This window comes from Rhinolophus sinicus, chromosome 16, assembly GCF_057876585.1.
Source record: "Rhinolophus sinicus isolate RSI-liver-muscle chromosome 16, RSI-T2T, whole genome shotgun sequence".
NCBI lineage: Eukaryota > Metazoa > Chordata > Mammalia > Chiroptera > Rhinolophidae > Rhinolophus > Rhinolophus sinicus.
In genome coordinates, this window is record NC_142516.1 from 13878622 (window position 1) to 13903029 (window position 24408).

The window sequence follows — 24408 nt, forward strand, 5'->3', positions numbered from 1 at the left end:
AAAGGCCTAAAGACACTGGGAAGACACGTTTATTAAAGGTGAGAAGAATGTCTTGGCATAGAGCAGAGCACCACGGCTGTTTCGGGTCTAGGGACACCTCAGGGGGGTTCCAGAAGGAGAGGAGCTAGACAGGCATTGGAAGGGAGGAAGGAGGGTGATGGTGCCCTACCATTAATTAGCAAGCTGTGTGACCTTGAGCATGTCACTTCACTTCTCTGAGCACAGGTGTTCACATACATGAACAAGCTGCTCTTCCTGTGCAAGCCGTCAGGTGTAGACACTAGAGGTGTCCTGCAACCACCAGGACCTTCAAAGGAAGAACTTGCCGTGTTGCCATCTCTCATCCTGAGATGAGAAAACTTGCCCTAATCATGCTGTTCCTCCTCCACTCACCTGGAGAGGACGTCTGCAATCCCACCTTGGCACGCCACTCAATTATGTTCAGTTAAGGAGTGTTGACTGCTGGGTAGTGGTGGTGTGGGGAACAGAAGGTCCGCTCTGGGCTGGTTTCTCTGAGGCTGTACCTTCTTGCTGGCTGTGGGCTTCTTCCTGACATCTGAATCGAAGGCTTTAATGAGCGTTTCTCACACCTGCAGGGAGGACACCTCCCTGCCCAGGACTAGTGTCAGACAGAGGTGCTAACACTGGGGATCTCGAGCCACCTGAGCTGAGCAAGCTGGAATATGTAAATGAACTGCTTTCTAGGCTGCGATTTGTTGGCATGCCAGACTCCGTGGGAGATGAGTCCACCAAGCAGATGCTGTCACTGCTGCATGTGTCACAGGGACTTTTACTTGTGTCACAGAGAGGTGGCATTGTGGAGGCTGGGGGGGAGAGGGAAAGAGCTCTAGCTGCACACAGACCGGGTCCGAATCCTGGTTCCATCATTTACCAGTCAGGAGGCTTTCTAGAAGTCCCAGCACCTCATTTGCAAGGGGGCATGATAACACTGGCTTTGGGTTAAGTGCGGGAATTAAGATTTTAAAATTTAAAAAGCTTAGGAAAGTGCCTGACTTCGTTAAAAGAAAGTAGAAGAGATACTAAGGTGAGGGAGGGAGAGTTGTCACTTGGTATATGTATTCTAAATGTCAGGTACTGTTCTAAGCATCTTATATGAACTAACTAACTTCTTCCATACTGCAACCTTATGAACGAGGTATTCTTGCTGTCTTACTATTCTTATTTACAGATAAGGGAACTGAGGCACAGAGAGTTAAGTAATGTACCCAGAATCAACAGATATTCATTATTTTGTTAGTACGTCCAAGACATGTTTACCTATAAAATTTAGGGAGACGTCAAATACAGATCATTAGACCTTTGTTTTGAGGCATATTGGAAACTTTATATTGGGCTGGAAGGCACAAGGGGTGTTCTGGTTATCAACTGATGCTAAACAGTTCACCCCAAGACGTCAGTGCCTCAAAAGCACAGTGTAGGATCATCTTTCATGGTTCTGTAGGTTGACTGGACACAGCTGGGGGTGGGGGGGGTCTCTCAAGTTGGTGCTGAAGTCATCTGGGAGCTCAGCTGGTTGGCAATCAGAGTGCCTACAGGGGCCCTTTCCGTGTGGCCTGGGCTTCTTGCAGCACGGCAGCATCCTGAGACTAAAAGGACACTGTAAGCCTTCTTACAAATTAGCTTTGGAAGTCCAAGAGCATCGCGTCTGTCACGTTCTATTGGCCGAAAGCCCAGCCCCACATTCGAGGGTGTGAATACTGACAGGTGTGGGTTCCCGAGGGCAGAGGGAGTCTTTGGAGATTATATATTGCAGGATAAATTGAGTATAATTAGAGCTGCAGGTGACTATGCTATATGCGGGCAAAGAAGCTTCACAATAATAATAATAACAATCACAAAACAATAATAATCAATTACTGAGCAGGTATTTATAACAGGCAATGGAGCTGGCTAACTAGAAAGATTCTAATCGGGCGGCCTGGGTTCAAATCCTCGCATTGCCACCTGCTTACATTGTAACGCTGGGGAATTGACTACCATCTTTGAGCCTCAATGTTTTCATGTATAAAAAGGGGCCAATAGTAGGGCCGACGTCCTAAGGCTGTTTTGGAAATTCAATGCTGTAACCCACATGAAATGCTTCGAGCGGTGCCTGGCACATGGAAAACACGCCCTCCATGTTAGCTACGTTTCTTATTGTGATTTTTACCAGGCACTGATATGTTGCCTGTCAATTATTGAGCCCACCTTAATGCTCAGTGAGCGTGAGTACTGAGGAAGGTGACATACAGTTTTTTCTTCTAATCCTCACACTATCTGTGTGACGTTGATGCTCTTGGACTTGTTTTATCCATGAGGAAACTGAGGAGGCAGAGATGTCAGTCACTTGTCCAAGGTCACAGGGCAGGGAAGTGGCAGGACTGGTGTTGTCTTGCTGACTCCTTGCTGGGCTCGGTGGTCAGGAGCCCTGGGCAGGCTTGAAGCCGTGTGCAGCAGCGTGGAGAGGTGGCCGTGCTTGGACGGGGCCCCTGCTTTGAGTGTGTAGTGATGCCAAAGGCAGGTTTAGCTCATCAAGGTCATGGGGGCGTTGGCGGACCAGGATTCCAGTTTTATAGTGTCTCCTATGGTATGCTGAGATGCAGGAAATGGCCCGGTCGTGGAGCCCTGAGTCAGCTCCAGAGCCCAGGCAGAAACCCAGGCAGACACATCAGACACATCTGCGGTTAGAGAGACGAGGTCAGGTTCAGTGAAGGTCAGTGCAGCCAGCATGTCCTGAAAGCTTACCCCGTGTTAAGCTCTGGAAGCCCCCAGATCAGTAAGACTCATCCCACCCTCAGGTTCAACACTCGTTAGGATGAGGGCGCAAGACTCTTTCTAAACCACACCTGCCAGGGGATCCAACACCCAACCAAATGTTTATTGGGTGCCCATTGTATAGAAGGTTTTTTGGGGTCCCAGGAATACTGCGGTGGATTTCTTTTAGCCTGTGCAGGACCTGGCCCCAGTGTCAGACCAATGCACTGTGGTTGGGTAGGTTGGGGAAAGACGGGGGACCCACAAGGAAGGTTTCTGTGGGTTGTTTCCCTCTCAGGACATCCTTATGTTACACAGTTAAAAAGGGGGAAAGATTGGGAAGCGGGCTTTGAGTATGGTCACTACTATCACGCGGCCTGAGACTTTGTGAGCTATGGTTGTGTCATCTGTAGAGCTGGCATAATAATTTCTTCCTCCTGCCTCAGAGGGTCTCTGGCTCACCTTAGATGGGGTCCAGATGCACTTCGTAAACTCCGCGTGCTCTCTGCAAGGAGGCTCTGCAAGCAGGATGAATGTGAAGCCAGATTCATCGGGCAGAGAATGAATGGGGCCGAGTTTAGGTCCAAGACAACGTTTAATAGTTAACACTTCTAAGGCATTTGTCATGCCAGTATTGTTCTACCCACTTTCCCCTCATTTAAGCAGGTAGGACTAACTCTTCCCATTTTTATGAATGGAGAAATTCAGGAACAGAGATGTGAAGTGACTTGCTGAAGATTATACAGCAAATAAGAGGCAGGATTCAAACCCAGGCAGTCCTTTCCTGTAACCTCGGGTGCTGTTCTGCCTGGCCCTGAGGCAGGATGATCCAAGGGGAAGCCTGAGGAAACACTGCATTGTGGTGGAAATCACCTGTCCTTGCAAAGGAGGGAGGGAGGGAGAAAGGAAATGGGGGAGAGAGAGCAAAAAAGAAGGCAGGAAGGCAGGGAGAAAGGGAGAGAACACAAAATCACCGTGAGCGATGCTGAATTAGCTGACTTTTGTGCAATTCCATAAATGTTTGCTAACCACCTGGTCCCCCAGCCCTGTGCCAGACACTGGAAGGCATTTGAAAACACAAGCAACAGGGCTTTTGTCCTCAGGATGTCATTATCTAGCCTCAGGGCATGTGAAAAGGACACTGGTTGGAATCAGGGGTCCTGAGAAAGTCGTGGCCCTGCCCTGTGTGAGCCGGACTAAATCCAGGAGGCCTGGCACCTACTCCAGAGAACGCTGATGCAATAAACGCACTTTGCAAGGGTGGGGTGCAGGTTAAGTACTGAACGATTGCACCTCACCTTTTGTGTCACCTTTTATCCGTTTTCTTTATGGAATTCTGAATTTAAACGCGTTTGGGAAAATAAGGTGACTTTCTTTTCCTTCCTTCCCTCCTTCCTTCTTCCTTCCTTCCTTCCTTCCTTCCTTCCTTCCTTCCTTCCTTCTTTCCTTCCTTCCCTCCTCCTTCCTTCCTTCCTTCCTTCCTTCCTTCCTTCCTTCCTTCCTTCCTTCCTTCCTTCCTTCCTTCCTTCCTTCCTTCCTTCCTTTCTTTTTTTCCTTAAAACAATTTGGAAACAACTGGGCTTAGTTTCTCTGAGGTCCTTCTCAACACTGGGAGAAATACCACTAAGAGAGAATGAGAGTGTTCAACTCCAAAATATTGGCAGAAGGTCAGTAATTGTATCTTGGAGCAGCATTGCTTTCAGATGATGCTAATTAGCCCATTTTAATAAGTAGTCTAATAGAGTTCAAACTAAGATCTTCTTTTCCCCCCAATTCCAATGGCCTTTTAACTAAGTCTCCCCAAATCTAATCACTTTCCAATCTACGTTCTACAGGGCAGTCAGAATTATTACTTAAGAATCAAATTCTATCTTGTCACATTTCTGCTGAAAACCTTGTGGTGACTGATCACCGCTCTATGGAAAAAGAGCAGAAGCTTACGATGACCTATAGGTCCGCCATCTTCTGGCCCCTGCCTGCCGCTGACTCTGGGTTGCACACCTTTTCTTAGCTCTCTCAGCTGCAGCCCCACTAATCTCCTGTCAGTTCACTAAATGTGCGTTGCTCCCTCCAACTCTACTGGCTTCACAGAGGCTGTTCCTCTACCTGGAATAACCCTTCCTTTTCCTTCATTGAAGTCGCTTCTACCTATCCTTCAGAGCTCAGCTGAAAAAACTGTGTTCAATGAATGGACAACGAAATTATTTTCTACTTGGAATGAGGTTCCAAGGGCATGTTGACATAACCTTTTAAGATTGTGTCCATTGCCATAAAAATAACCTGCAGATGTCCTCACATATATTGTGTACATTTAGATCGTCTTCCCCATGCACAAGGGAAGAAATGAAGGCCAAAGGGAGTGACTTGTTTAAAGTCACTCAGGAATGTGTGAACAGACGACGACTGACTAAAAGTCAGGCCCTCAGATGGTGACAGTCCACCCACCCACTCCTGAGCTGCAAAACAAGTTGAAGACAATCTCCTTTTGCAAAGGGAGATTGTCTTCAACTGACCTCGATCCAAATCCTGAAAGTATCTCTTGTTAAGTCTGTTACTTGGAGAAATGAACCCTACTGAAGAAAAAAAAAAATAAAAGAGGACAAAAATAGACATTTCTCAGAGTCTATTAAATTCAATGAAATAAGAAAAATTCCTCTCACCAAGTTGATGCTGAACGTCATTGTGATGTGGTGTTTCTTCCCTATATCCTATCACCTGATTTTTGTAGAGGGTATAGTGTTGTGAGATAAGCAGGTCCATGGAGCCTTAACTTGAGGAGCAGGCAGTATAATTATTGGCGTTTTCCGGTGACTCTTGGACTTGGTTTATTTTTACTTCTCATATTCACATGGCCTTGACCTAACAGTCTAGGCCTTAGTCAGGCACAGTGTAATTATGCATTGTTGAGATGAAAATCTCTTGGGGGCATCCACCTCATGCTCCAATCCTGGGGCCACAGCTTCTGAACCTATGTGAGCTTTCAACATAGTTCCTGCTCCATACAGTGTTTAATTGGTGTCTATGGAAAGTTTCTGGCTACCAAGATAATTGTTATCTCTATTAGGATGACCCTCAATATCCATGCTGACTTTGATTCTTCCCTCTGAACCATATACTTAACTTGCCTCTGGATTTCACCTCCACAGACTCCTGCAGTGGGGCAGGCGGATGTGACTTATATTTTATTAAACTGAAGTCAATTTTAGTTTATTAGACTGACAGTTTCTGCTCTGCCACTTATTAGATGCATGACCTCCAAAAATCTCTTCACCTGAGTCCTCTGTTTCCTCATCTATAGGATCAAGATGATAAGAGTAGCTATCCCATGGAGTTTATGCCCCGGTCAGTTACATAATATATGTGAAAACTCTTCATAACCTGTAAAGAAATGAGCATATACAATAATAATACAATCAAGAGCACAGCGGTAGTGGACCCTAGATGTTTGATGAGGACACTGTTTCTGCTTCCAAGAAACAGATGTTTCCATTAGAGAAGAATCAAGCATGAGCTCAACAAAATGTAATAATATAGGAGGGAGGCAGTGAAACTTAAGATACCTAAGACGTCAGATTCCGGAGTCTGACAGGCCAAGATGAGTGACTACCATCTACTAGCTGTGTAACCTTGACACTGTGCTAAGGTACCTGAGCTTCAGTCTCCTAATTGGAATGGTGGAGACAAAAATAATACCTAACTTCGGAAAACCAGTAAAAGAATACATAGTTAAAAGTCAAAGTTCAGGGCTCTTTCACAGACAAATTAGAGGCCAATAATTTGTCGGTTAATAAAAAAAGTTCAGTTAAATAGGGAATCCTAAAATGTATACTTGCTGCAGTATATAAACACATTTTATTTTAAGTTAAAATATATAAATATATGTTCCTTGGTCAGCCTTTTCAAATAAGGCCAACATCTTTTTTGAGCGTGTGGGTATATTCTATTTGACATTTTACTGGCTTCCTTGCATAAACCTGGCCAATGATACTATGATATTTCCAACTTTGGTTTATTTAAAGTAGAACAGTAGATAAAGACTCTTGAGAAACAATCTACATATTTGTAGAACTTTAGGAACCCTTCCAGTCTTTCTCAGATACTCCCCCTTTATTTAAATGGATGGGAATTTTTTCAGCCACTGGTCTTTGTCGATATTTTTTCACAGAATTCAAATTAGTTTCCACAGGAAATGCTTGTATTTCGTTAATTTATTTGACTTTTAATTTTGTGATTAATAATAGCAAATGCAACTGGCATGGACAGGTTTGGGAACACACAAAACTGACTTTCCGTAGGTGTGTCTGTCACGTGGAGGGAACAGAAGCAAGCTCTGTAGGATCATTACCAACCTGCCATGAGCATTAAATGAGCTGTGATCATCACACACCACAATCACCTGATGGAAGGGAGAGTGTTAGGTGTGTGGCAGTCACTTACACGCGAGAGCTCACCCTGAGACAGAAGTTCTTATTCCTAGTAACTTGCCACTATTAGTTGAGCAACTTGCAATTGTTACATGGTAAGAAAAAAAAAAAAAAAAAAAGATGATAATACTTAACATTTATTGACCATTTATTATGTACAAGGCATAGTTTTAAATGCTTACATATTTACCCATTTAATCCTTACAGCAACCCTATAAACACATTCTGTTATGCTTTCTGCTTTCTAAACATTGAATTGAATAGCAACAAAGGTAAGAAGAGAGAAATACATTCCTGCTGGAAAAGCTAGAGAACCCCCTTCCCTCTTTGCCTGGATTATTCTATTCATCCTTTAAATTTCAGATCAAATCCCCGTTTGTTAGGGATGCTTCTCCTGGCACACTGGACCCCGTTAAAACTGTCCTGCAATATGTCTCTACTGCATCCCACATGGTGTTTTTTTCTAACACTTAGCACATTTGCAATTTCATCCCAGCCTTCCCATACTTGATCCCAATTCCATGAGAACAGGGACTCTTTCTTTTGCTTCCCACCAGCACCCCAAAATGATAGGTAAAGTGCCTGGCACCTAATGATAGCATTTGCTGAACTGAAGTGAGGGAGCATGTGAGATGGGAGTTGAGTGACAATGATACTTTGAACTTGGGGTGGAGAGAATGGTTTTCCATTCAAAAAACAACACGTACTTACAAAGCATTGAATGTGAGATTAATTGTATCCAGAAATGGGAAAGCAGAAGTCAGAGTGAGCACATAAATGAAGATTGAGTACATGGCCTTTGGAGCCAGATGATCTGCTGTTAAATGTTGATGAGCTGGACGCTCAGTGTCTTCTGGCCCAGACGTGTCCACATCTGTAAAATGAGGATAATAGCAGTACGTTCTCCACAGAGTTACTGTGAAGATTACCCAAGGTACATATGCAGAGTTCTTAGCCTGTAATAAGTGGTCAATAAATACTAGCTCACTGTGTAATTGTCCTTATTGTTACTGAATAAGATTAGTCCCGTATGTTGAGATGAAACTGTGGAGGGATTGAATACCTAGTTGTGGAGTTTGCATATTATCCTATAGGTGTTGAGCAGCCATTGGGGTAAAAAATAGAAGGAATGCAATTAGTAAGTGCTCTCTGGTAGCCATTTGAAAGATGAATTAAAATATCAATGGAACCTCTTCTTCTAGGTATAAAAGGATTCCCTGTTTCTTCCCTGTGCTGCCACGAGCTTTACCACCAATGTGTGGGTTACAGCGGTGGTTCCCAAACTGGACTGAGCACCACTGCCACCAGGAAAGCTTTCTGAGCACAGCTTACTGGGCCCCACCCCCAGGTTTTCTAATTCAGTAGGTCTGGGATGAGTCCTAGTTCTTAGATGATACAATGTTGCTGGTCTGGGGACCACACTAAACTTGGATTAGAAGATTCTCCTCACTGCCGTGAATAGTATGGTCTTACCTTACTATACATGCACTTGGTAGAGACCAAGCAAAAATGAATTCCCTCAAATGAATCTTGTAGGATATTTCCAGGGGGAGGGAAGAAAGGAAGTAGTATCTTTGGTTGAATAAGTTTAGGAAATGTTGAATTAAAAAAAAAAAAAGTAGAGAAGGGGTCAAGTATGCATGCTGTTCAATTTTATTTGGCGATGGAACCCCTTCGTTTTGAAGTTTTCCAAGAGATTGTATTCCTCAGTACACAGCCATGGAAAAGAGTGATTTCCCCCAAAGGAAGAGGCGGTAACCCAGGCTTTGGTGTGGTCCCACAGGCTGTGCTTCCCTCCGGTCACTAGAAATCCTCATCCTTCAGCCAGTCTTCTTTGAGTTGAGTTTCTAACACTGATTTGAACAGGTACGAAATACTTTGTGTCCCAGCAGGTACCACTGGGGCTGAGAGCTGGTGTGACTGCCGAAAAGCAGCTGCCACAGTAACAGTGGGAAGGTGCTCATTCTCTGTTATCTAGGGAATGAATTTAACCATTTGGCTTAGGTATGTTCGTCAACCTTAAAAAAATAAACTATTACTACCGTGTTTCCCAGAAAATAAGACCTAGCTGGACAATCAGCTCTAATGCGTCTTTTGGAGCAAAAGTTAATTTATTTTACTATGAGACCGGGTCTATGATATGATATGATATGATATCAGGTCTTATATTAATTTTTGCTTCAAAAGACGCATTGGAGCTGATTGTCCGGCTAGGTCTTATTTTTGGGGAAACACGGTAAGACAAATACCTCATGCCCAGGTTAAAGTTTCCAAAGGGCTTTCATACCAGCGATTTTGTCTGATCCTTATAATAACCTGTGAGGCAGCTGGAGCAAGGATTGGTCTCCCCATTTACGGGTGAGATGATTACGTCTCAGAGAAATTAATGACCCACCGAATATTAAGAACCAGTCCTCCTCTGCTGCCACCTATGTAGGCGCCGTCCTTTGTTCTTGTCAAAAGATGTTTACATGAATATTTATACGGATCGTCATTCATTCATCCATTCAGTCCTTCATTCAACAAATATTTAATGATCAGCTACTACGTTCCAGGCATTATGCAAGGGTTAGTGGTAGAGTGGTGAACAAGACAAAGGGTATTGCTATTCCCAGTGAGCTTGAAATCTAGTAGATAAGAAAAACTTGGCACCAGACCGGTCCTGCACCCATGCTCTCTCTACTTTAGGAATCTGAGGTTCAGGAAGTTTAAATAACCTGAAATCACAGAATCATAAAATGTCATAGTTGTCAAGGACCAAAAATATCCTCTGATCTATTCCTGTCATTTCATTAGGGGAAGTGTCTTGGCCAAAGTAACTATCTTAATTTTTTATTGCTGTGTAGCAAATTAGCACAAAATTAGAGTTAAAGCAACACACATTCATGATCTCCGTTTCCATGGGTCAGGAGTCCAGGCATGGTTTAGTTGGATCTTCTGCTTACATCTCACAGGCAGAAATCAAGACGTGGAGGTTCTGGGGAAGAACCCCCTTGCAAGCTCATTCAGGTTGGTGTCAGAATTCACTTCTTTGTGGTTGTAGGACTGAGGTCACCTTTCCCTGGCTGGTTGTTGCCGGGGTTCACCCTTAGCTCCAGTCCTTGCACATGGACCCCTCCAGCTTCAAAGGAAGAGAGATGCAGCAAGTCCTTCTCATGGTTCAGGTCTCTGAGTTCTGTTTCTCCCAACAGCCAGAGAAAACTTTGCTTTTAATGGGACACATCTGACTAGATTAGGTCCACTTAGATAATCCCCCAATCTTTAGGTCAACAGGGGATCAAATATGTGGTGATGGAAGGAGACCTGACTCTGGGTGGTGAGCACACAATGCATTACATAGATGATGTATTACAGAAATGCACACTTTTACTAACCAGTGTCACCCCAATAAATTTAGTAAATGAAAAAGAGAGAGAACTCTCTCCTGGAAGTCCTATCATAGTCACAGATCCCATGGATTAGAGCTTGGAAAATCTTGGAGAGGCAGGGGGCAGTTTTAGAATTCTGCCTGACACAGTAATATATGGGGAAGAGCTATCCTGAGTTTTCTTTGGGGCTTGTTATATAGGTATAAAGTAGTTTGAATATCTATTGCTGTATAATAAATTGACCCGAACTCAGGGGCTTAAAGCAGCAATCGTTTTATTATACTCATGATCTATGGGTCAGGAATTGGTGCCAGCCTTGGCTGGGTAATTCTTCTGTTCCACATGGAGTTGTCTGAGGGCACTTGTTGGTAGTCAGCTGGCAACTGGGTGGGCTGGAGGTTCCAAGAGAGCTTCACTCACATGTCTGGTGCCTTCACAGAGATGGAAGAAGACTGCACTCAGCTGGACAGTTCTCCCTCTCCAGGGTCTTCCCAAGTGGTGGCTCCAGCAGGGTTGTCAGATTGCTTGGAAGTGGTTTCAGAGTTCCAAGAGGGAGTTTTCCAAGAGACAGAAGCTGCTGGTCTCTTGAGAGCTGAGTCCGTAAACTGTGTCAATCTCTTCTGCCGTATTGTATTGGTCAAAGCAGTTGGAGACTCTGCCAGATTCAGGGGAGGGAACAGAGACCTCCCATCTGATGTGAAAGGGTCTGTGGCCACCTGCCACTCATAGTATGTTTACCATTTGCCTATTTCTCCATTGTAATACACTTTAGTACAGAGGGGACTGCGTTCTTCAGAGACCTCGTGAGGAAACATTTTATAATATAAAATTGCCCTTTAGAACCCTTGTCAATTAAGATTGTCATTTAGTGGATTTATCTGAAGGTTTACACCCCTTGCTACATGCATGTTTTGTTGTTTTATTGTCTTGGAAGCTGGTTCGTGGGAGTGGATGTTCTATAATATTATTTTATTATTTGGTGGGTATATGTATAGTGTGGGTATCAAAAGTGGGAGGGATGAAGATTCTGCCAATTTCTGAGTATTCCAATTATGGAATAATTCCAAGTGTGCATTCTGGAACCACAGAAATAACTGCAGGAAATAACCACTGGACCCACTATAAGGACCTGAGCTAAAATCAATCCCCTGATCTCCCTAAACACCTATTCTGACTGGGGGACTTCAGTGACATTTTGTGTTTCCTGGATTTAGTATCAGTTCAGAGCCAGTGTCCAGTAATGCTGGAAAAGTGTCCTTTTCCCCAGTGCACAGTCACCCAGGTAAAATGCTGTTGGTCCCTTTGGGAGAGGCTGGGGGGAAGGTGACCCGTATAGCTGTATGGTAGTGTGCAGATCTGGTTCTGGTTCTGGGCTTCCAAGTACTACTTGTGTGACCTCAAGCAAGTCACATAACCTGTCTGGGTTGTTTCCCATGGACCAGGCCTTGTCTTAGCATCATTCAGATCCAGGACTCCAGAAATCCGCCATCCCATACCCACAGACAGCTCCCTTTGGAGTATATTGCTACTGATAGTCCCTGACCACTGGTTTGGGAGGGAGGTTTGGTGGCGATTTTGGGGCAAAGACCTATTCTAAGTGTGTCTTAAATTGTCCTATTAAAGAAGAGGTACAAGCCCACAGATAGCCCCGGGCTAGCCGGGGGCAGTTGGCTGTCAATCACAGAAGCCTCAAGTGCCCTCCCACCCCTGGGGCAGTGAAACTTTTATCTAAGAACATCGTTGGCATTTGTTCTGTATTTATGGGGGTAAAAAGAAGGCAGTCAGCGAGGCTGAACTCCGCAGCCACCCAGGGGTGTACAACCTGGGTGCAGAGCAGGGGGGTGCGTGCCAGCGGCTGAGTTTCTCTGTGAGTGATGTGCAGAGTTTGCGCAACGCCACAGTACTAGTCAGATCTCCATTCCTCCCCGTTTGTTATTCTGCGCTTGTAGCAACTAGGGTAATTGACTCACTCGGCTGACGTAAGGCAAGAAAATAAGCATCTCCAGACCCTTTTTGTTGTTTTTAGCCTTTTTTTTCCTCCCTTGGGGCTCAGAAGTGGCTTCCTGTTCGGAATAAAATCTGGAGGCTCAGAACATTGAGTCAGAAATAGAACAAGGTTCTTACAATTTCTGTGGATGGCTCTCTCTTATCCTCCTTCACAGCCACTTCCCAGCCCTCCTCCCCCCTCCCCCCTCCCCTGGGCCAGCAAACCACACATGGGTGAGTTATAATCCTAGTCATGTGACAACTTACTGGCCACCTTCATCGCTCTGAACCCAGTTTGTTATATTGGTAAAACGACATTCAATGATAACCTCTTAAGCCAACCTAGGACACAGAAAAGTGGTCAAGATCAACATTAGAGTCCCAAACAGAAGAGCTTTAGAACGTTAAAAAGTGATGTCACAACTGGAAAGTTTAAAAGTGATACAGAAATCTGAAGTATTGCTGCCTTAATAGTATTATTCTGCTTGCCTTTAAAGGATGATTTTTTTAAGGTGTTTTATGGAAGTAATACTGATATATAGAAAGTGAAAACATCATTAAGTGCGCCGCAAAATGAATTCACACGTGTGACCAACAGCACCCCGATTTTTAAAAATAAATGAATAAATAGGGCTCATCAGCACTGCAGAAACCCCTGCTGTGCCCCTTTTCTGGGCACTAGGAACCTTTTCTCCCAGGAAATTACTCCTCTCCTTGCTCCACCCTCTGGAGCGCAGTTTTGCCTCTTTTTGTTCAGTATGGCCTCTTTTGTGTCTGGCTTCTTTCACCTTTTCATTCTTTGATGCGATGCCTCGACGTTGTGTTGTGTAGTTTTGGCCCGTTCATTCTGAAGACTATTCCGTTGTCTTTGTAGAAATCTCTTGTAATGCTGGTGTCACTTGCATAGTCTCCAGTCTGGGGCTATGACCTGTGGTGCTGCTGTCCTACACATGTCTTTGGGTGACCTTCCGTGTGCGCTTTTGCTGGGTGTATACCAAGCCTGGAATTGCTGGGACCTAAGAGTGTTCATAGGTTCAGCTTCATAGATATTTAAGTCGATACTTCCTGTTTTCCTGGAAATTAGCTGAACCGATTTTCTCTCCCACCAGGAACACAGGAGGGTTTGGATCCTTCTGCATCCTTGCCAATACATAGTGTTTCCCATCTCTTCTGTTTTTATTTTTATCTGATTTTAGTCATCCCGCTGCAGTAGTATCTCACTGCAATGTTAATTGGCATTGTCCTGATGGCTAATGAAGTAGAGTTTCATGCACTAATTGGCCTTTTGAATATCCTTTTATGAAGGGCCTATTCACATCATTTGCATGTTTTCCCTTTTGGTGATCTGACTTTTTCTTACTGATTTGTACTTTGTTAGGTTTTTTTCTGGGACCAAGTACATTTATTAAATAATTCAGTGAGAACCTTCTCAAGATAAATAAAATTTGTGATAATTGCATCTATTCTGGTTTAAAGAGACCCAGAAAGGAGTGGCGAACCTCAGGCAGCATAAATGCCTTTGACTAGCCCAGCATCCAACCAGTGCTGGAGTTATTTACGTATCATAAATAAATACAGTCTTTGATTGGCTAGAGGTATTGCAAATACATTCTCTAATTAAGGGTTGGCTTTTCACTTTTTGCGTGGTATCTCTTGATGGATATGTTTTAATCTTAATACATCCCTATTAATCATTTCTTTTTCTTTATGGGGAGCTATGTTAACAAATCTTTGCCTCCTCCAATATCATAAGGATGCTCCCCTGTGTTTTCTTCAAAAACTTGTTTTGCTGATGTTGGTATTATTACTATTTACTTTTCACATTTAGACCTGTAATCCATCTGTTAATGATTTAGGAGGACAGAAGAGATGAAGTGTCAAGAAGAGGTTTTGTTGTTGCTGTTTTAATATCAATATTCAGCTGACCCAATAACATATATTGAACCATTTCCCTGGATTTTTAAATCTATAATTACCTATTTCAAAAGGACCATTTTCTAGGTGAGCTCAAGAGGAACACAGCAGTTTTTTGATGAGGACACTGCTCCTACTCTCTGTCGGAAGCTTTGTATACGTTGTCTTATCTGATCCTCCAAACAAACCTGCAAGTACTGTATTATTACTCTTTCAGGGGTTGAGAAAACTGAAGCTTAGAAAAGACAAGCAATTAGCTCAAGGTTAATTAATGAGTAGCAGGCCTATGATTCAGTACGCAATTCTTTCTGACTCCATAGCCCACGTCTCTAGTTCTTTCTTCAAGCATCGTGGTGACATTATTCATTATACTGTGGAGGGCGAGTAACGGGTGAGAGTAGGATATTAAGCTATAATCAACTGGGCTTTCTAGTAACCCAGAGGAATATTTTTACCTGGAACATTTATAAAACACAGCTATTCTTTGTCCTCAGTGACAATAATGGTTAACGGTCAGTCGTAACCTCCTTTCACTGCAAACCTCCCAAGAGCTTTGCATGTTCAATTCTAGTCCTGAAGACAAAACGTAAGGTAGGTATTACGTCCCCATTTGACAGATAAGGAAACTGAGGATCAAAGAGGTGAAATGACTTATCCAAGGTCAAATACACCAGGCCAAATAGTGGTAGGGTGGTGTCCAGCATGAACTTAACTGACTCCCACATGTGTGCTCACCCCCACCTGACCGCCCAGATCACTGACCTAGAAAACCATTACTGTACCTCACTGTTAGCCCATTAGACTCAATGAGCCCCTTCTTACTTTCTGAGTCTCATTCTTCTGCCTAACTACTGCCCGGGAAGAATAAACCACTCTTGCAGCCCTCCACCTGGAGAACGCTGCTGCTCTTAGCTGTTCTGTCAGCTTTAAAGAAGCTTCTGGCTCCTTCCTTCACTTGTCTCCAGCACATCCATGCCCCAAAGCCACAGCTGAATTTGAATATGCAGCTGGTGTTGGCTGTCACCTCCTCCTAGACACAGAATTGTGTAATTACAAAAATTGTTTCATAATCCTCCCCAATTAAGCTCCTGACAACCTAATTTTAAAGACTCCTCTATTGGATTTTCACATTGCTGTTCTCCCCCTTCCTCCTTCTGCACTTTCCCCATGCCCTCTGCAAGTAAGACCTGTTGCCTCCACAGAACCCAACTAGAAAGCATCTTCATCGTGGCAAGGGACCACAGAATTCTTGTCTTGGTCTTTCCTTCCGTATTGCACTGAGGCTCTGACGGCATGTGAAGAGCTGAGAAGGAGACGGGAAAACAAGTTATTTAGGCAATGATAGACACTCAAGAGGGAAATGATTTAAAAGCTAAATATTTATCTGGGAAAAATGACGAACACAGAGTGGGTCTGATGGCCAGTTATAATTCATACGAGCATATACATAAACCAAGGCTTCTTTCAGTTAAGCCCCAAGCACTGTCACCATCGATGTATTCATTCTCTGTTAGCATCATTCCTTTAAAACACACACACACACTCACACACACACACACTCATGCATGCACACACACAGAGTCATACACAGCACACCCAAAATACAGTGCATCATCAGAAACCTACAAACAATTGTTTATCTTCCCAGTCTAGTCTATGGCCTAGAGAGTATATATTTTGTGGAATCTCACGAAATTACTCAGACACCCATTACAATGTCAAACAAATGCCAAGGAAGAAGCACAGGGCATAAATAACAGAATAATTCAGAACTCCATTTTTTTTTTTTTTTTTTCATTTCCTCTCCACTTTTAAAGAAACACCCATGGCAGGCAAATGGGAATTATGGATTACAGTTTTCTATTTTAGCCTCGATTTGTTTTTCCCCCTCTCTCTCCTTGGCACAGATTTGTATGATCTTCCCTCAAATGCCACTGGCCCCACACTGCATTCCTGTCTTAGGCAAAACCTCCAATTAAAATCAGCAGGAGGTTTGCTTGAATTAGGAATCCCAGCCTGGGCCCCCCACCCAGGTGGTTCTAAAAGGGAGATGTGTGCCTTTGAAAGCACTGATGGGAAGCCCTGGGTGGTATAGCCTCTGTCCTCAGAATGACTAGTGACTCCATGCTGTGTCACTGGGAGACCTGTCATGTTGCCAGAAAATCCTGGCTGAGGCAAAGACAAGGCCTGCAGGGGAGCAGTGTAGGTGTCTGCATGGCCTGGAGCCTAGCTTCTCCTCCAGTCTGGGTTTTAGAGGGTCGAGGAAGTACGAGGAAGAACTGTGGGAGCATTGCATTTAGATCTAGAAACCCTGAGCTTGAGTCTGCTGCATCCATGCTGTGTGAGTGTGGGAAAGTCACAGTCCCTCTCTGGCCTTCACCACCTGCATCAGTAGATTCGAAATGACCAGGGAGTCCTGTCTCATGGGCTTGATGGGAGGATCAAGGCATGACTGTCATGATGTAGAGAGCACTCAAGAAACGTGGATCCTCCACAGAAGCAACGGAGTCTCAGTGTTCAGGTCTGAACGTTTCCGAGGCTGCTTCTAGATTTCTGCTTCTGTGCTCCAAGCGGTTCCTTGTGAGTTTGTGGGTGCTTCCCAGTCAGCTTTAGAAATAAAAATGCATCTCCCTGTCCTCCCTTCCTTTCTCCTTTCTCCTTTCTCCCTCCCCTCAGCCCCCCATCAGAATGAATTGAAATCCCATCCAACAGAAAGATGCTGATTTAGAGGTATTGGAGTTCAGCTGTGGCTGCAAACGGACCATGCTCTGGGTCCCCAGGGACAAAGGAGAGCATTTTAAAACGTGGTCCTCACCACCTCGCACTGCCTGCCTGGCAATAGAGCTGTGTCAGCCCTTGGTGAGACCCCTCCCACTCACCCTCCTCCAGTTGGCCTATTAAGCTGCTCTTCTGTCGCTGGGGTTGAGGCAGGCTGTCACCAGGTAGCCTGGGAAATGGTATTTATAGATCGCCGTCCCTCCTACCCCTGGTCCCCAGCCTCTCCCTATGCACTTGTTGGTGAGCTCCAATTATCTGTGAATGGAAGAGAGGGATCCTGGCAGGTCCAGAGGAAGCGAGGAATGTGATAATAGGCCCTTCACATGCTCTAACTTTCAGTATTTTTCCATTATTCCAATTTATTGCCTTTCTGCGGCTGGCTTCCTTCTTCTTGTTTGCCTCATTGTGATAATTTTACATTATAGTACCTCGCAGGAGGTGTGCCGTGCTGGAGTCACAGATCCTGGTATCTGAATGTGGGGTCATCTCAGACAAGTTTTCTCACTTCTCAAGGCCTCACTGTCTTCATCTGTAATGCAGATGGGTGGTTATACATGCTGCTGCGGGGTGGGTGGGGCGGAGCCTCCAGCATAAAACCTGGTATACAGTGGTGCTCAATAGTTGTAAGCATTGATTGCCTTGGCCAGTTTAGGGTGCTGCCTGCTCCTGAGCAGCACAGGACTTCTGAATATCAGTGTCACCACTTACAGTACCAGCTAGAGATGGAGAAGGTATAGGAGATTGCAGTCCTCATTGTTGGAAGTTGCTTGTGTTAAAAACAGACACATAAAAAAAAACCAAAAAAACCTGTAATGAGCTTGTTTTTCTGGTTTTACTCTTCTCAAAAGTATTAGAAAGCAAAGGAAATTTCACTGACCTTGGGAATCAGGACTCATTGGTAACACTGCTTCCCCTCTCTGCACCCTCCACCTCCACCAAATACCGCCTCTCGCCTCTCCAGAAAAGGACTACTTGCCATCAAATGGTCCATCCAGTGTCCACAGTCCCTGAATCTGTGAGTTACGGCAATTTAAAGCTTGGCTGAATCTCTTTGCTGCGTCCTACCCACTCTAATTTCATTCCATCACATTCTCTCTCCTCATTTGCCTCCTCCTGCAGTGCCCTGCCTGCTCATACAGGTCCGGCTTCTTCACTTCCCCCCCATCTCCAACACCATGTCCTTTTCTCCTCTTACCACCCTTCCCAGGCTCCACCTCTCTCTGTTTCTCTCGACCCTCTTTCCCTGGGCCTCTGCTGCCAGCCCCCACCCCCTGCAGTCTTCTCGCTGTATCATTAATGCCTTCTTTGATACAGCCCACAACCTCATGATTATTCCGAGGTCAGGAGATGCAGGTGCCATGCCGCTCGCTAACGCGCCTCAGAGGGCCTCTGTCCCCAGTCCCTCCTGCTCGACAGGGCTGGAATCCTAATGTGCCACTGGCCCCGTTGCTTGTTGCAGCATCACCAGGAACTTTCATCTTTTTTATTTCCCCCACGGAGGATTCTGAGAGTTCAGCCACAATGAAGCATTGATTCAAGGAGTGGGGGCTGCAGTCCTGACAAAGGACCCCAAAGATGAGACACGAGAAAGGGGGTGCTCTGCGGGGTTATAGAATGCCTTGCAGATGGGAACAGAGGAGTTCTAAATGGGGTACTGTCCTGTCACTTGGAGAGGGAGTGACAGGGGCAAGTGTGGGCCATTTGAAAGAGGCATTTTGAAATGACGCTGTCGTCAGATGGAACCGCGCAATCAGAGACGTGTGGCGGGTCCCTGCAGCTCACAAAAATATCAGATGACTCATAGCCAATATTCAGTCAATGTTCTGGTTTGGGAGGTGGGAGCCTCATAGCTCATTACTATTCCAGCTCCGTTTCCTGAAGGCTGGGCCTGCTGCTGTTCTCCAGGCTGTAATAGGATTGGTCTCACGCAGCAAAGACTGGGGGGAGGGGGTGCTGAAGCTGTGTGGGTGGACGGTATCGAAAACTAATACTGCAGTCCAGAGGGGAGAAGAAGAATTGGGTTTTCTTAATGAAAAAGAAGAAGAAAAATATTAATTTTGTTCGTTTATTCATTCAGCAAACATTCATTCATTCAGCAAACACTAATATGGAGCCAGTCTCTCTGCTAGATGCTCAGAGAAGACGGCATCTCCCCCTCTCGAGCCATAGAGCGTGGAGGGGAAACTGACAAGAAAACCAGGGGTTTCAACATAATGTTTTGAATTTTGTGAGGGAGGTTTTATTGCTGGGGACTGGATGGTTCTGTGGATTTAAAAGGCAGAGCAGTTTCAAGGAGAGCACTAATTATTCCTCCATTTTCTCTCAGCTGATAAGCAACTCATTTAAAGCAAAGCATCCTGGGAAGCTGTTTCAACAGTATCCATTTTCAAATGTCCCATATGACAAAATGGTTTTCCTCAAACTCCAGAGAGATAGTGAAATCCCTGAGAGTGTCTCAATACCTTCAAAGGAATAGCTTATTCTCTGGGATAAGAGTGCTTATTATTATTACCTTTCCAATAATTGCTCTATGCCGGGCTCTGTGCTAAATGCTTTAAGTATATTATCTCACTCAATCCTCCCACCTACCACATAAGATGGGCCAATATTCTTCTCATTTTGGATACAGGTACTGAGGCTGAAAGACAAAGCGATGTGTTCCTGGTTACAGAACTGAGCTCTTTGAACTCCGCCCTGCTCGGGCCGACACAGGTGCTTTCCCTATTAGAGTCTACCACCAACCTTAGTGTTCTTGGCCTTGACCATGTGGCTTGATGGCGGACATGACAGAGTAGATGGATTGCTTCCTACTATAGCCTGTACAATGGAAAAAGGGCTTCTGTGCCCGGCATGCTAACGTGACTGTGAACCAGTGCCACCACCATCATCGTGACTATCAACATCACCACTTCAGAAAGCCTTTCTTGACTCTTGCTTGACGTTTAAGGAAAAAAGCCAGAGCCATGAGCCAAGAGACTGCTCTCCTCAAACACAGCTTGGCTTTTCGTCCATCTTTTCACCTCTGAGCTCCTATTGCTGTGTCTATAAAATGGAGCTGACAGTCCCTTTGCAGGAATAACAAGAGCTAACGTTTATCGAGCCCTTAATAACTACCAAGTCTGAGGCTAAGCTTTCACATAAAAATTCATATAATCCTCACGACAGCCCTATGTGGTAGGGATGATTAGGACGGTGAAGGTAACTGCCCAGCATTACCTCAGCTCATATGTGCGGGAGCCAGGATTGTAAGCAATCTCGGACTGACCTGAAGTCCAAAGCTATTTTCAGGGTGTTGCTGTGAGGCTCAAGTGAGAAAATGGGAGTGAATATGCCCTTACAGGGGAAAAAGTGCTAGACACATGTAAGGGATTATTCGTAGTGTGGAAGACAGCCTAGGTGACGTGCACAAAAATGAGGAAATATGAGAGGCCGCTAAGCTGACTGCCTTACATATTTTTAACTATTCTGTTTCTTCTCATCCGATTGAGTATCTGTCTTACTTGGAATGATTCACTGGAGGGAATCTGGGGCCCGGATTGGCTATTGTTTATAAAGGTGTTGAGGGGCCGCAGGGAGGGTGACCTAGAGATACATGTTGTGATGGAAAGGCCATTGAATTGAGAGTCTGGAGCTCTGGGAAAATGGGGGTAAAACATCTTTCCTCCATGATTTGAACAGCCATTGTCAGGATCATGTAAGATCATCAGCATGAAAGCACTGCACGGGCCTCTAGAGTAATATAATGTATAAATTGTTTTCATTGACGTTGTTGTATGTTTTACAACCTTGTGGGAGGACCAGTGAAGAAGGCTGAACCATCTGATGCCGGATAAAGGAAATAACCCCTAAGTTACTATCTATTGTTGATTTTATTTTGTTGTTATCCAGCAGGGGTGTTTGAGTTTAAACACTTAAATTTCCTGAATCAAACTTCTTTGGTGCTGATGTAAATGGAATCATAGAGCTAGAAGGACCCCAAATAACAGGTACCCCAACGCCATCACTTTACAGATGAAGACACCGAACTCTAGAAGGGTGAAGGACGAGATCATATAGCAGGTCTGTGGCGTTAGAAGGACTGACGTTGTAGCTCTTGTAACTTACACTCAGTGCCCTTCCTGTTGTAAGGGGTTGACCCAGCCCCTTTATTCGTTGGGCATCTCCACTTTGCATTATCGGTGGGATGACCATCCCTGCCATCCTACCCACGGTGCCTAACGTTCTCCGTTTTCCCTCTACCCCCCAGGACAATTCAGCAGTGGCTTGCTAGGGTCCAGTCGCTTCTCTACTGCAACGAGAACGGGTTCTGGGGCACCTTCCTGGAGAGCCAGAGGAGCTGCGTGTGCCATGGCAGCACCACGCTCTGCCAGCGCCCCATCCCCTGCATCATCGGCGGGAACAACAGCTGTGCCATGTGCAGCCTGGCCAACATCTCGCTGTGCGGCTCCTGCAACAAGGGCTACAAGCTGTACCGAGGCCGCTGCGAACCACAGAACGTGGACTCGGAGCGGAGCGAGCAGTTCATTAGCTTCGAGACCGACCTGGACTTCCAGGACCTGGAGCTGAAGTACCTGCTGCAGAAGATGGACTCGCGCCTCTACGTCCACACCACCTTCATCAGCAACGAGATCCGCCTCGACACCTTCTTTGACCCCCGGTGGCGCAAGCGCATGTCCCTGACGCTCAAGAGCAACAAGAACCGCATGGACTTCATCCACATGGTGATCGGCATGTCCATGCGCATCTGCCAGATGCGCAACAGCAGCCTGGACCCCATGTTCTTCGTCTACGTGAACCCCTTCAGTGGGAGCCACTCGGAGGGCTGGAACATGCCCTTCGGGGAGTTCGGCTACCCGCGCTGGGAGAAGGTCCGTCTCCAAAACAGCCAGTGCTACAACTGGACTCTGCTGCTGGGCAATCGGTGGAAAACGTTTTTCGAGACGGTCCACATCTACCTGCGCAGTCGGACTCGGCTCACGACCCTCCTGCGCAATGAGACCGGCCAGGGCCCCGTGGACCTGTCCGACCCCTCCAAGCGGCAGTTCTACATCAAGATCTCGGACGTGCAGGTGTTCGGGTACAGCCTGAGGTTCAACGCCGACCTCCTTCGCAGCGCCGTGCAGCAGGTCAATCAGTCCTACACGCAGGGCGGCCAGTTCTACTCCTCTTCGTCCGTGATGCTCCTCCTGCTGGATATTCGGGACCGAATTAATCGCCTGGCCCCTCCCGTGGCCCCGGGGAAGCCCCAGCTGGACTTGTTCTCCTGTATGCTGAAGCACCGCCTGAAACTCACCAACAGCGAGATCATCCGCGTGAACCACGCCTTGGACCTCTACAACACCGAGATCCTGAAACAGTCGGACCAGATGACGGCCAAACTCTGCTAACCTGGGACCCCTTGCCACGCACTTTCCCTTTTGTTGTGCAAACGTCACAGGACAAAACAAAGCAACATGAAACCAACAAAAATTTGTAAACTGTAATTACTATTCGAAGAAAAGGAGGAAAATCTTCGTCCGTTGGAAGCGAAAACGTTCTAGCAACTGTATAAAACCGTGGGGCATGTTTGTTATTTCTGTACTCTGTCATGAAGAAAGGTCTCGGCCATTGGAGGGGCTTGGAGGGAGGTGCTTCTTAGGCCTCAGGTGCTGTATTGAGGGGGAGGTGGGGGAGAGCATATGCAATGAATTGTAAAGATCTCTGCTGTGCAGGTGCTAAGATTAAACACTGAAAAGAAAGAGAGATATATGTAATGTACAACCGACACTGCCATTTTTCCTTGTGGGAGGAAATGGACATAGATAAAGAAGATATTTCTTCGGTTATGATTTCTTCCCTCTTTCTGCTTAATTCCTTGTGGTTCTTTTGACTCCTTTTTACACAAGGGTGGGGATGCAATGACAGCGCTATCGTATCCATCTAGCTTCTTTCATGCTGAATAAATGGAAGCTCATTAAAACTGGACAACAGTGGGATTGGGGAGAGAGGCATTCACAGAATCACAGGGCGTTAAAACAATGAGGAACCTTAGATATGGGCTGTGGGACTCCTGGGTTTAGTCTGGGAACTAGAAATGGCATGCCCCTGGCTACAACCATTACTGCCTGATTAAGGGTTTGAACCCCACCTTTTGAGTCCCTTGGCATTGCTTCTCCTTTTAAATCATGCTGCACTGTGGTGTTTTCTCCTTCAACTCAACTGCCAAGGGACGGACTTTCAGTCTTAAGTTTTTTTCCTTTTCTTTTAATCAAGAAACCCTTTTCACCTCTTTCTCTAAAAAGAAATGCTTTGCATATTAAATTTTAATTTGAATAAAAATCAATGACCAAAGCAAAATAAAACAAGGTAGGTTTAAATATTGCATTGGTCTGCCAAACCATTTTCCCCGAGTACCTAAAAAGTTATTCTTTGATTAACTCAGAATACACTCACACACATACACACACACACACACACACACACACTAATATTGCCATTTACGTGTTATCTATGAAAGCTGAGAAGCCTTGTGTGGGGCTCGGGGTTAAAATGAAAGGAGAGACTCAAGAAGAAAAACTCATTTCAAAGCACTCCTGCAGAGGACTGGGGCAGATACCATTCAGTCGCTAAGAATGATGTATGCATCTTTTTGCTAAGGTGGTACTTGCTAGACATGCTTCTGAGTATCTGGAAATTCGTTTCTGTATTGGCAAAGAAACAGATCACACATCTTAGGGCTGGAAGAGAAAATAGAACACCTCTGGTCTAAACTTCTGCCCAGGACAAATAGCCTCTTCAGCGTCTTAGGGAGATCACCACTGTTGGCTGACTGGACCATCTCAGGGACAGGGAGCTAATTAGCTCCACCTTACACTTTCTGTGGATTCCTCTTTCACTGAAAGGGAGCAATAGTGCTCATTCCAGCTTGTGTTACAGAGCAGATCCAATTCTTAGACAGTCCTTCCATACCCTGACCAGCTTTTGCGTCTCTTCCAGCCACTGCTTCCACTTGAGGAATGTGCATTTCTCTCTCCCAGTAATGCTAGCCTAGATAAAATACAATGTAGAGCCTATCTAGAGTTCACCAGAGTCTATGATAATGTGACTCAAAGAAAACACTATTCCCACTATATTTTAAGATGAAAGAAGGAGAGGGCTTCAGTGCATAACAGGTAAAGAATTATCTATTAGGTTGGTGCAGAAGT

General features: G+C 45.2%; 1 protein-coding gene across 2 annotated transcripts in view; it reads left to right on the forward strand.

Annotated features, from left to right (window-relative positions):
• Nucleotides 1-23049, forward strand: part of BRINP1 (BMP/retinoic acid inducible neural specific 1) — a 167966-nt gene extending 144917 nt beyond the window's left edge. For both annotated transcript variants that reach the window (XM_074330929.2, XM_074330928.2), the window contains one exon: nucleotides 21471-23049. In XM_074330929.2, the coding sequence (XP_074187030.1) occupies nucleotides 21471-22611 (1141 nt within the window). In that variant the 3' untranslated portion in view covers nucleotides 22612-23049. The remainder of the gene's footprint in view (nucleotides 1-21470) is intronic.
• The last annotated feature ends 1359 nt before the right edge of the window (nucleotides 23050-24408 follow it).